At 36.8% G+C, this 13,802-nt stretch overlaps 1 protein-coding gene across 4 annotated transcripts in view; it reads left to right on the top strand.

Moving 5' to 3' along the window:
* nlgn2a (neuroligin 2a) overlaps positions 1–13,802 on the top strand; it is a 239,911-nt gene that overhangs the window by 125,540 nt on the left and 100,569 nt on the right. For 3 of the 4 annotated variants that reach the window (XM_048185892.1, XM_048185890.1, XM_048185893.1), the window contains exon 3: positions 1,690–1,743. The exons of the other annotated variant lie outside the window; for it this stretch is intronic. In XM_048185892.1, the coding sequence (XP_048041849.1) occupies positions 1,690–1,743 (54 nt within the window). The remainder of the gene's footprint in view (positions 1–1,689; positions 1,744–13,802) is intronic. 4 annotated transcript variants of the gene reach the window in all.

Raw genomic sequence — 13,802 nt, 5'->3', positions numbered from 1 at the left:
AAACAGTGACCTGCTGCCACCTACTGGCGGTTATAGTTTAATATTTAAAAGTTTTTCTTGGTTTTACCATCATTGCATATTTCTCTATTGAACACTTTTATTTAAAACAGTATTTATTTTATAAAGTTATTCATAAAGGTAAAAATCTGCACTGGGAAATCAATTTAGGGGGCAAATATTGTTCCTTAATGGTAAAGGTGTGACTGTAGTCGAAGTGGAAGAGAGGGGGTACACAGAAGGATGGTAATCCCTTAAGGGGGTACTCCACACTAAAAAGTTTGGGAACCACTGGCGTAGGAGAACGACAGGGTAGAGAAGAAATCGTTCATCACTTAATAACTTAATAATCTCATCACTTAATAACATTAAGGTTGAACCATTGTAGTCACATTGACTATTTTAACGATGTCTTTACTACTTTTCTGGAACTCGAATGTGGTCATTCCTTTGCTTTCTATGGGAAATTTAAAATTTCTTGGATTTCATCAAAAATATCTTGATTTGTGTTCCGAAGATAAACGAAGGACTTACGGGTTTGGAACAACATGAGGGTGAGTAATTAATGACAGAAATTACATTTTTTGGGTGAACTAACCCTTTAAGATACTGAATGCCAGTGGGCGGGGCTTATGGTGCGATGATGTATAACTATTCGTCAGTGTCTCGCTCTGCGGGATGTGTGACATCACACATCCCGCAATATCAAATCGAGCTTTCAAATTGGAGCTTGATTATAGAAATTCTTTGTTTGTAATAAGGAGGAGGATGTTATAAGCTATGAACTAACTTACAGGATGTTTTAATGGTACAAAATGACCTCTTATTTGTCAAAAGATCAAGGCAAATTTGATTTCTCACGTCACAGCCCCTTTAAATTAGACTCCAGGTTTTCATTGTGGTCTCAGTCTTTTGAAATTAGTACATTTTTGTTCGCAAGTGTTTCAGAACATTCAAAAAAGAGTGTTACAGTTTTATTTTTGTGCTGTGTATGAATAGAAAGTCTAAACCCCACAGTTTACACACAAAGACAACAGTGTCAACACCGTGCGTGTATGTGCGAGCACAGCACCCTCTGTTCCTGTTTCCCTAGAGGGTCTTTGAGCCGTGTGCGTGTGAACACGTGCCTGGTGTGTTATGCCCTCCTTCCCTCAGGTCCTCTTCTCTACCACCTCTCACATTTTGAAAGCAAGGCGGATGATAGCTTGACCGGAGCGAGAGGAACGACAGAGGAGGAGGGAGGGAGGGAGGACTGGGCTGGGCTGGGAATGGGAATTCTTGTTTTTCATACCTCAGAGGTTAATTCCTGATTCCTCCACATTGATTTTTCCTTCATCCCCGGAAGCCAAACAAGCCGTCAGAACGGTATCGAGTAAAGCTGGTGTTAAAGAACGGCCTGCGAGCCGCAGCAGAACAATGGCGAGAGAGAATATTCACAGAGCTAACATTAAACTTCTTTGATCTTGTAGCCGATTTGTGTCTTTCTTGTGATTCTGTGTTTATGATGCTTTTTGTTCTTTGCCTTTGCTTTTCTTTTTGTCACCTTTTGAAAAGAATGAGAACAATAACCTCTTGCTGATTTCTTGTTTTTTGCTCTTTCTTGTTTTCTATTTTTGATTTTTCTCTTGCCACAGTAATCTTTTTTTGAATTTTCTCTTTTCTCTTTTTCCCTCCTTTTTGTCTTAACCCTAGGTCCACTCACAAAAAAACACGATGAATCAACACTGAACCGGCCACGGGATGAAGGTATTTTTGTTGCATGTTTTTCCTTTTTTCTTGTCTTTTTTTAAGTCTTTTTTGGCAAATTAAAAAGCAAAAAGCCTTTCTTTGGTAGTGGTGAAGAGTATATGAAGGAGCCACATGTGCATATATGTGTGTGTATGTCTGTGAAAGGGGGTGAAACTTTCTCGTTTGACTTTGGAAAGAGACACGCAACTTCCGAAAGATGACGGCAGAAAAAACACTGTATCTTCATTAAATGAGAGAAGAACAGTGGTTTTGAAGTGTAATACCCCGATAGTGCTGTCTGAAGCACAATTTTACAGCAGTTGCTTTATGATGTTTTTCAAGACTCAGAGCGATTATTAGGCTTTAAACTTATCTCCAACTCTCACGAAGACAAAGAGGTGTTTTCACCATGTTTTGTCAGTGTGAATGGTTCTCTGGATGCGGTAGTAAAGACCAGCCAATAAATCTAAGATATGAAATGCTACAGTGTGGAGGAAAGCCAGAAAAACAGATACACACACATGGATCAGCACATGTTGTCATCTTTTATCTTGGATATTGCTATTAATGTTCATTTTTTTGAACTCCTTTCTTGAGAGCAATGTGTGTTTTTGCCCTGATGTTCTTTCTTGTGTTTACCAAACACTTTTGTTTTTGTTTTTTTTTGTTTTTTCTTCTTCTTTTTCCCTCTCAGTCTTGCTGTTTTTACCTATAGTTCCTATAGTTCTTTGGGAATGTGAAAAGATGGGATTGAAAAAGCTCTGAAAATATCCCAGTTTTTCATGCAATTTGACGCTCGTTGGTTTTATTGTATTAATGAACTGCTGGTTGGATCCTTGAAAGCTTGTGGCATCTCTGGAACTGAATTGTGGACTCTTTTACTATAACCCAGTTATAATTAGTCTTCAATACAACTTTATTAATACATTATGATGATGATAAGTGTGGAGAAAAAAAAAAAGATCTGGGATCTGTCTGTCTTTCTGTCGATTCATAAAGTAAGTAATTATATAAGTACATATAAATAACATTTCTAAATTAATTAATGTATTATTTAATTGATGTATTTTATCTATGTATGTATATGTATTTATTTGTGTTACCAAATAAGGAGAAATATTTTTCATATTCGGTCACATCTTTTTTAAGCTAAGTGTGTGTGTGTGTGTGTGGTATGTAATTATGTAAGTACATATAAATTTTCTAAATTAATTTTCATGTATTTTATATATATATATATTTTACCAAATACTGACTATATATACTACATAACAGTAATTAGGAGTTTATTGAGGCAAAAATCATAGTTAATAGTTAGTTAATAGTGAGAATTGGACCCTAAACTACAGTGTAACCATATATAGTGTTGGGTGTAATGCATTACTAAGTAATTAATTACTGTAATTTAATTATTGTTCCTTTGAAAAAGAAAAGTAAGGGATTACACTTAATTTTTCTGTAATTTAATTACAGTTACTTCTGATGTAATTGCATTCAATACTGTATAGAATATAGAGGAATTCTATACAAAACAATCAAAATGTAATGTCTAATGTTAAAATAATGTATGCTTTTAATGCAGCCTTCTTTCTTTAAATACTTTGGTCAGTTAAAGAATAATTTAAGCAATTATATATATGGATGAGGATGAGGATGTCCTCAGCCGGACAACAAACACTTTATTTTATATATCATTAAAGTGCTTTTCTTAGGTTTGAGATATGGGGTTTAAGGTATGGTTGAGGTTTGGTCTATAATCAGCATAATTAGCTTTTGTACTAACAATAGAGTTCTGTCCTTATTTAGCTAGATAAATGTATGCAAGTGTTTGTCAGGTGTTTATGGGAAATGCTATTTGTGAGCATGGTAGTGTTAAGCTGCTGAAAACAGGATTGATTTTTTGCTGAGGGAGAAAGAGTGACGTCTGAGCGCAAGTTTATGCATGTGTCTGAGTGAGTGAGTGTGTGATTAGTATACACTTTAGCCGAAGGGTGGGTGTCAAGACAAAGGTGTGTGTCCACCTGAGCCCAGCTCATTATTCAGGCTGTGTGTCACATCATTATCAACGTGGACATACACTCTCACACACTTGAAATTTACAGCTTCATGCTCGCTTTCACCCGCCTTTCACTCTCCGTCTGTGTCGCGCACACTTTATAAATTGCTCAGCCAGACAGTGTTGAGCACGACCTCACACTCAGCACCAGTCTATCAACACCTCAGTCCAGATCAGGTGGATTGAAAACCGATGGTTGTAGGACCCTGAATCCGTGGACTCCTCATCCCAAAACTGCTATGTTACAAGCCATCTGTTTAGGGGATATGCTTTTCATGGCTCACTGCACTCAGGGTCTTTCCTTTTAGTATATATGAGACTTGTGCAACAGAGCAAAAAGAATGTTGGTACACTCTAAAAAAAAAAGTTGGGTTGAAAATGGAAAAACTCAGCATTTATTGTTTAAAAATTACTATATGGCTGCTAAAATAGGTTTGAAATCAAAAATCAGACACATAATTACTAGAGGCAACAATAATAATCAAAAGATGAACATTTATTAATAAGCAATTTAATGAATATTTATTGTTTAATTATTATTAATTTAACATATTAATGAAAGTTAATTTCCAACATACTTTGAGTTTATTTTAAGCAAGCAGTACAATAATTTGTAAACAATAGCTGAGTAAAATAAAACTACCCAGCAGGTTGGGCAAGCATTTAACCCAACCACTGGGTTAAAACAACCCGATTGCTGGTACTGTCCATTTTCAACCCAACTTGGGTTGTTTTTAGCCCAGCATTTTTTCAAACCATTACATTGGTTTGGAGATCAGTTGTTTAATTAATGATAAGCCAATGTAATGGCAAGGTTGATTAATCAATTTGATCATTTTTTTTAGATATTTGTTGTTCCCGCATGACTTAAATAACATAAGAGGTTAAAGGATTACTCCACTTTTAAATAAACTTTTGCTGATAATTTACTCACCCCTATGTCATCCAAGATGTCCATGTCTTTCTTTCTTCAGTCGAAAAGAAATGAAGGTTTTTGATGTAAACATTCTAGGATTTTTCTCCATATCATTCATTTTAATGGGCACCAAACGGTTGAAGGTCCAAATGGCAGTTTCAGTGCAGCTTCAAAGGGCTTTAAACGACACCAGACGATGAATAAGGGTCTTATCTAGATTGGTCATTTAAAAAAAAAAAAAAAAAAAAAAAGTTTAAGTTTTATAAGCACAAATGCTGGCCTTGCTCTTTTCTCCGATGCGCGTTCGTGACGTCACGTAATACGCAATTACGTTGAAAAGGTCACGGTTGACGTAGGCGGAAGTATCGAGTCAGTGTTTACATTAAAAATGTGCAGAAGGAGGATCATATACACATATTCAAATGTCTTTGTGTCAGTTTATTGTTTAACCCTTTGAGCGGTACGTTCCCACATATGGGATGTTTATTTCTGTGCCCCTGGGCGTACGGTTCCACATATGGGATTTTGAATGTTCAGCGACGTCACATAACTGCTAGATTCAAACTGTGCTTTCGCGCTCTGGCTGCGAGACGGACGCGCGTTCTCTTGTCATCACAGCTATGCAGTGTTTTCAGCCACATAATGTTTCTTTTAAGGTTTCAGACATTTAAATACACATAAGCACCATTAAACAATACATTTGGAGTTTATAAAATACACACCAGGGTCCCCGCGGATCCTTAAAAAGTCTTAAAAAGTCTTAAATACAAATTTCGGTTTTTAAGGCCTAAAAAAGTCTTAAATTGTATGGAATGTCTTGAATTTTCGCAAGGGAGGTATTAAATTCCGTATGGGACCGAGCGAGTGAATGTCTCCGTCCGGTTTTGTGTATTTTTTAGACGCAATTTTACAACTGACCAGCATACCTTGAGGTCGCAAAACTTTCCATAGTCTGACAGACCCAATGACTGACTGATCATTGGACAGAAGATTTTTTTTTGTCGCGGTAGTTATTGCGTTGCGTCATCAGAGAGAATTGAGGTAGCAGGCAGCCTTATTAGGTAAGCGCAAATGTAATGATTTATGGCTCGAGAAAGATGAATTCTCTTGGTGGTTAAGGCCGGTGCCGGTAAATGTCTACGAGGCAAACTGCAACGTTTGTAGAAAATGTTTTAAACTGGGTACAATGGGCATTAAAGCGGTACGCACACGCCGAGCATCTAATGGATCTTTTGCGGTATGCGACGGAATATATACGGAATTCCGTTTTTTTTAGGTCTAAAATCATGACGCATGTGAATCATGCAGGTCAGTAAGATGTTTTATATGTTTTATGCATGTTATGTTTTATGTTTTAATACGTCAACGACGGAATGGTCCAGCGCCGCGCGGCGCCATCTGCAGGACAAAGGTCAGCAAAGATGTAGGAATATCTGATCAGAGCTGCACACGGATACACATTTTTAAATAAATCTCTTGTGTGTCAAAGCGACTGCAAGTGATTTTCGGTGCTGGAAATCCATATATCCTTTGCTGAAACAAACTCGTCATGGAGAGCGCAGCTCATGGTTGCTTAGTAACGGCAGACGCTACCGCAGCGCCCGAGCGCTTTGGAAAGGAGAAAGTGGCGCCGACGCGTTTTCCATGCGTTTTTAGACGCGACATATGAATATAGGGCAACGCGCCAAATGCGAGTAGAATCAGCACTGAGACGTGTGACTTGTTCGGTAACTTTTTTATGAATGGTGGTGAGAATTTAATATATAATTTGCAACGGCTGTGATGTAATTATATAAAAAATGACGCGTCTGACGCTGCATGTTTGCTGTAACAGACAGTGGTGTGTTTTCATTTTTCGATTCACTGTAAATGCTACTTTGTTTGTGACGTTTAAATTTGGATTTGGGAATGCAACATTCGTCATTAGAATTGTTTATAATACTGTTGTTTACAAAGAGAAGTTTCAGTGTCACATGATTCTTCAGAAATGTTGATTTGCTGCTCAAGAAACATTCACTATTTATATTATCAGTGTTAAAATGCAGTTTTTGCTGCTTAACTTTTGTGGAAATCCAATTTAAACATTTGTGGTAGGATTTTAAAAATAGAAAAATTAATACTTTAATTCGTCATACTTTAAAGTGATAAAGTGAGTGAAGAGTGAAGACATTAAAAATGTTACAGAATATTTCTATTTAATAAATGCTTTAATAAATAATATATTTGATAAATACATGTAATAATTTCAAATAAATGCTCTTCATTGAACTTTCTATTTTTCAAAGAAAACTAACAAATCACCATTTCCACAAAAATATGAAGCAGCACAACTGTTTTCAACATTGATAATAATTAGAAATATTTCTTGAGCATCAAATCAAATTGTAATGATTTCTGAAGGATCATGTGACACTGAAGACTGGAGTAATGATGCTGAAAATGATCACAGGAATAAATTACATTTTATAAAATATAGAAAACTTTTTTTATTTGTAAGAATAGTTCACAATGTTGCTATTTGTACTGTATTTTTGATCAAATAAATGCGGCCCTGGTGAGCAGAAGGGACTTTTTGATTTTTAAAATCAATAATTGTTTCCAAACTTTTCGCAGGTACTTTAATAATAACAATTCTATTAATACATTTAATATATTATATTATATTAATTATTATCATGATTATTAAATGCTGCTTTTTAATTTTACAGAACAATAATATGCATTATTACAATATATGACATATCTTTTAATGTGATAAATATATATTATTTTTAAAAAAAAAGGTGCCGGGCATGGCTTGGGTGCAGGGTCAGACTTTCCTGCTTTTTTTCTTTTTTATCTCTAGCTGATCAGTGTTTCCATCGCAGGTTTGGTCTTAAATTTCATGAAAGGTGGTATTAAAAAGGTCTTAAAAAGTCTTAAATTTAACTTGTTCATATCTGCAGATACCCTGACACACTGATGTCAGACGTCAGTGGAAGCATCAATAAACAGTGAATTCAAAAATAATTTGCTTACATTTATTAATATCAGACACACATAATGGGTCTAAGTAACTATAAAGTTTACTCTCTTATTCTTCCAGTTCACCAGCCACTTACTTGCATATATTTCAGGAGAAACTGATGTATTCACCTGCTGTAAATCAGACTGACAGAACTCTGTGAACTGCAGTGCAAACTAAGATGGCGGCGCCCATCTCGCATTATAGATCAAGATAAAGATCATTTATAAAGGTTTTTAAACGACAAAACACACTCACTCACACATATTTGAGAATCGGAATATCATATAATTGAAGACATGTAAGCAAGTTTGCGAATATTTTAAATAAAAAAGGAAAAACAAAAATAGTGATCCATCTTTCATACAGTGTTAAGGCCCTTTCACACCGGACGCGGTATGCGCTGTGCTATGAAACCCATTTGTTTAAATGGGTTGTGCCGCGCGAGGACTGCGTCGACCAAAGCGCAGACGCAGCGGAGCGCAGCTTGCGCGCACGCCGCGGTCAAAGTTCAAAATAGTTCAACTTTTGCCGCTGTGCTCTGTGACGATTACCCGCGCGACCAATAGACCCCTTAAAAGTTTGTAAACATTGCAACGTTTCCTGGTGGGCGGGGCTTAGCTGGAGGCAAAAAGAGATGCTGGACTCAATGTTGACAAGCGTAAGCTAGCATGTTTTAGGAGGGATTTATTAAACATAGATGCAGAAGAAGGTTCAGAATTGTCCGAATATGTACAGTCACTGACTCTGCGGGACCGTGACAGCTATTTTTGTAAATTAACTTAAGTTTTGGATATTTCCTAGACAAAATATTAATTACTTTCGGGTGGTTCGGGGAATTTTGTCAAGGCTTATTGTCTAATGTAACCTAACGCTGGGCTAACTATGATTATGGCTAGCAATGTGGATTATTTTAAGAGACCATTCAAAGGATGTCACACACATCTATCGCTGTATGTTTGTTTAACATTTAAGCTAGCTAGTGCGCTGGAAGTTGGCGACTTTTCATCTATAAAACAGAAACTTGCTGATTTGTACTAGATAAAACCAACACACCATTACATATGCATCGATTATTTTACCTGATATGAAGTGTGCACTGCAAACACAAGCATTATTTATGATCATCTACGTCCAGTCTGTACGCCGTATTGCTTTCAACCACAATTATCTTTTTGATTTCTGTGAAGGAATGTCTGCCGGGATCTGGTAAAACTTTAGTTTTGAACCAAAAGTCCTGTTCCTTCTATTCTGGCAGCCAAAAACACAACAAGACGACATTTTAAAGTCAAAACCTCAAACTTTTAGCGCGCCCGCTATTCGTTCTTTTTTATGTTTCGCCTCCAGCTAGAGCGGTGACGTCACAGTGACGTAGGCGATTAAGGGGTCTATAGCAACGGGGCATCCAAACAATCGGAAAGCAAAATGGATGAACAGCTATTTACTGCGTTGGAATTTCCAGAGCTATACAATACAAGTTTGCTGGTCTTATAGAGACATCGGGAGAAAAGCTGTGTCATGAAGACATGACAGACACTTCTTAGCACGGGACATATACTTTGCTGCTGAACGAAAGGTGGAACAACAACAATCGATTGATTAGATGATTAGAACTCCCGATACAAGTTTGGAAAACTCCAACTAATGTACTCTGGCCAGCGCAGCGCAAATCGCTTTGTATCTGAAGAGCTGCGCTGAACCCAGCAGCGAGCGCAGCGCATACCTCGTCCTGTGTGAAAGGGCCTTTATTGTGGCTACGTTCAGCGCTCGTGACACGCACGTGTCGCCATGGAAACAATAAGGGCAAACGTTCTAAAATAAGGGTCGCCTTCAAAAAAACTCACTCTGGCGATCAGTTAGAATATTTTAAACTCACGCTTGAAAGGTGTGCGTATCCTGGGTGTTTTAATATTAGAAAGCCTAAAAGAAAATTTTTGTCAGGACAGAAATTTGTGACTTTTCAGAGATTTCCTATACACAATCCTGAGCAAATGAAACTGTGGTTGCTACGCCTGCGTCAACCGTGACCTTTTCAACGTAATTGCGTATTACGTGACGTCACAAACGCGCATCGGAGAAAAGAGCAAAGCCAGCATTTGTGCTTATAAAACTTAAACTTTTTTATTTTTTTTAAATGACCAATCGTTTCGCTAGATAAGACCCTTATTCATTGTCTGGTATCGTCTGGTGTCGTTTAAAGCCCTTTGAAGCTGCACTGAAGCTGCCATTTGGACCTTCAACCGTTTGGTGCTCATTGAAATGAATGATATGGAGAAAAATCCTAGAATGTTTACATCAAAAACCTTCATTTCTTTTCGACTGAAGAAAGAAAGACATGGACATCTTGGATGACATGGGGGTGAGTAAATTATCAGCAAAAGTTTATTTAAAAGTGAACTAATCCTTTAATCAATTCCCATCATATTAGTTCTGATGTCTTCTGACAGCTTTGGCAATGGAAAACACCCTTTTTGTGTAAATACTGTGAGAAATAATTGTAGTTCGTTAGATTATAACACTACAATTCAAAAGTTGAGGGTCGGTAAGAACTTTTACTAAGTACTTTTATTCAGTAGGGATGCATTAAATTGATTAAAAGTGACAGTAAAGATGTTTATAATGTTACAAAAGATTTCTGTTTCAAAGAAATGCTGTCAACTTTCTATTCTACAAAACCCCTAAGGGACATGGTGGTGGGGGAAAAAATTGGAAGAAAAAAATATTAGGGCTGTCAATACATTAAAATTTTTAAAGGGGTGGTTCAGTGTTTTTTTTCTAGGCTTGATTGTGTTTTGGGGGTGCAGTTTAACATGTCTTAATGCTCCGTTTTTTTAAAAAAGCCATATTTTTCATATATTTTACCTTTATTCTACACCTCTGTTTCCACTGTCATATGAACGGCTCGTTTGACTTCCTGCTTCTATGAAGCCACTCCCTCCAAAATACGCTGTGTGCTCAGATTGGTTATCTGGCCCAGTGTATCCAGAGCCATCGTGATTCACTGAAGCATCCAGAAACGCCACGCCCCTTACCATTTTAGTTGTTACCGGTTACGTGGGCTTTGGTGAAAATTTAAATAATGGTGTCTATATTTCTGTATCAAATTGAGGCCGAATCAGACCCAGATGAAGAGGGTCAAGCAGAACCTCTGCAATCACGGCTTTTAAAGGACGTTTATGAATGGTATTTCATTTAGTATTTGTGTCAAAGTGTTTAGATATGCTGTCACTGCTTTTTGTTAGCTTTCAATATACAGTTTTATCCTGATTAAAGCTTTACTGTAGCCGAATGACTGAGTAGTCGCATTTTTGTAAAGGTAGCCTTTAATTTATAGCATGAACAACTGTTTGTCTATGAACATAGAAGTTTGTTGGTGTTTGTAGAATTTAGCTAACTGGCTAGCGAAGCAAAAACACGTTGGTCTTTGTTTACATCCTTGATGCAACCAAAAAATAGCAACAGAACTAACGTTATACATTTAAAAGACATGTACAAACAATAAAACGTACTTACAGATTGAAGCCAATAAACAGCAGCTTCTGCTTTTAAAGTGGAAACTGCTTCATCTTTCAGTAAAAGCCTTTGTGCAAATCTAGCATTGAACTCATGTAGATTCTGGAAGCTGTCTTCAGCATCGCAGTGTAGAAAATATCACAGATTATAATTGGTTACATTATCTTTTGACGTATCGCGTCGCTCGCGTCCGGTGTACACAACTCTTCCACTTCCACATGCTGCGCCACATGGCCTCGCCCACTTTGTTGTGTGTTCCCGGGGGCGTTTTGCAGGGTTTATGATGTCACCAATCCGGGAAGAAGCTCGTTGTAGTCCAAACCGGTCGTTTTTGTAGGCATTAAACTGCCATAACTTTAAAAGACAATATCTCAATTCAACTTTCAGCGCTGTAACTTTACAGATACTGTTTATGCTCAAGCAGCAACATTACACACTAACTAAAGTTAAAAAAGTTAAATCGCATTGAACCACCCCTTTAATTAAAGACACGCTTAACATGAAATTAAGCACACAACGTTTATCTTGTTTAATGTTTATTTTGCCATTATTTGCTGTTTCCAGCAAAGAATCAGATTGAACGATTTCAGTCATTTCCTTTGATTGCCAAAAGACACAGCACAACTTATTCTGATATGTAAGGTCAGCTTACTTTTCTAGTCAACATTTAACCAGATGACAGAGCAGCCATCCTCTTCCACACTGTCCTGCGAGTGAAAATAGTCTCTCACACGGCCTGTTGAAGCAGGAGTTGTTATTTCTGTGCTAGAGATGAAACGGTATGAAAATTAGGTAACACTTAGTGTGTTGAACACATATTCACTCTTAAAGGATTAGTTCACTTTTAAATAAACTTTTCCTGATAATTTACTCACCCCCATGTCATCCAAGATGTCCATGTCTTCTTTTCTTCAGTCGAAAAGAAATTAAAGTTTTTGATGAAAACATTCCAGGATTTTTCTCCTTATAGTAGACTTGAATGGGCACCAAACGATTGAAGGTCAAAATTAGTTTCATTGCAGCTTCAAATTGTTCTACATGATCCCAGATGAGAAATAAGGGTCTTCATCTAGTGAAACCATTGCTCATTTTCTAAAAAAAAATTGAAAATTATATACGTTTTAACCTTAAATGCTCATCTTGAACTAGTTCTCTTCTTCTTCTCTTCTATTTGAATTCCAGCAGTGTAGACACTGCTAAGTGTATTACTGCCCTCCTCAGGTCAAAGTTTGAACTAATTGTTATATACTATTGAACTAGCATATTGCATATAACAATTAGTTCAAACTTTGACCTGTGGAGGGCAGTAATACACTTAGCAGTGTCTACACTGCTGGAATTCAAATAGAGGAGAAGAAGAAGATAGCTGGTTCAAGATGAGCATTTAAGGTTAAAACTTATATTAAAACATATATAATTTTCAAATTTTTTCAGAAAATGAGCAATGGTTTCACTAGATAAGACCCTTATTTCTCATCTGGGATCCTGTTGAACAATTTGAAGCTGCAGTGAAACTAATTTTGACCTTCAATCATTTGGTGCCCATTGAAGTCTACTATAAGGAGAAAAATCCTGGAATGTTTTCATCAAAAACTTTAATTTCTTTTCGACATGGACATCTTGGATGACATGGGGGTGAGTAAATTATCAGGAAAAGTTTATTTAAAAGTGAACTAATCCTTTAACTATGACTTTTACCTCAATAAACTCCTAATTTACTGCTTATTAATAGTTAGTAAGGTGGTTGTAGCGTTTAAGTTTAGGTATGGGGTAGAATTTAGGGATGTAGAATATGGTCATATTAATATGTGCTTTATAAGTACTAATAAACAGCCAATATGCAAACTAATAAGCAAGTAGAAGTGAGAATAGTTCCCAATACTAAAGTGTTACCAAAAAGTATTAGATTATAGTGATCAAAATGATCACAGTTATCAATATTATGACGGTATTGTTAAAGTATTAGTTCACTTTCAAATGAAAATTAGCCCAAGCTTTACTCACCCTCAAGCCATCCTAGGTGTATATGACTTTCTTCTTTCTGATGAACACAACTGGAGAAATATTAATAAATATCCTGATGCATCCGAGCTTTATAATGGCAGTAAGCGTTAGTATGAGCTGAAGAAATTGTGTCCATCCACATCCTTCCATCATAAACATACTCCACACAGCTCCAGGGGGTTAAAAAAAAGGCCTTTTGAAGTAAAGCGATGCGTTTGTGTAAAAAAAAAAATCCATATTTAACAAGTTATGAAGTAAAATATCTAGCTTCCGCCAGACTGCCTTCCGTATTCAAATGACGGAAAAAAACAGATCTGGCGTCGCGTCAGTTCTGTAAGTTGAACAGGAAAGGCGTAGGACGTAGCATAAGCTTTTTGAACTGCAAGAGTTTTACACTTTCTTCGTAAGTAGAATTCGGAAGGCGATCTGGCAGAAGCTAGATATTTTACTTGATAACTTTTTTTTTTTACACAAATGGATCGCTTCACTTCAGAAGGCCTTTACTAACCCCCGGAGCTGTGTGGAATATGTTTATGATGGATGGATGTGGATGGAGACACTTTGTTCAGCTCATACTTGTTTGG

This window comes from Megalobrama amblycephala, linkage group LG3, assembly GCF_018812025.1.
Source record: "Megalobrama amblycephala isolate DHTTF-2021 linkage group LG3, ASM1881202v1, whole genome shotgun sequence".
Lineage (NCBI taxonomy): Eukaryota > Metazoa > Chordata > Actinopteri > Cypriniformes > Xenocyprididae > Megalobrama > Megalobrama amblycephala.
The sequence above is the reverse complement of the archived record's forward strand: the minus strand, read 5'-3'. Positions and strand labels throughout refer to the sequence as shown.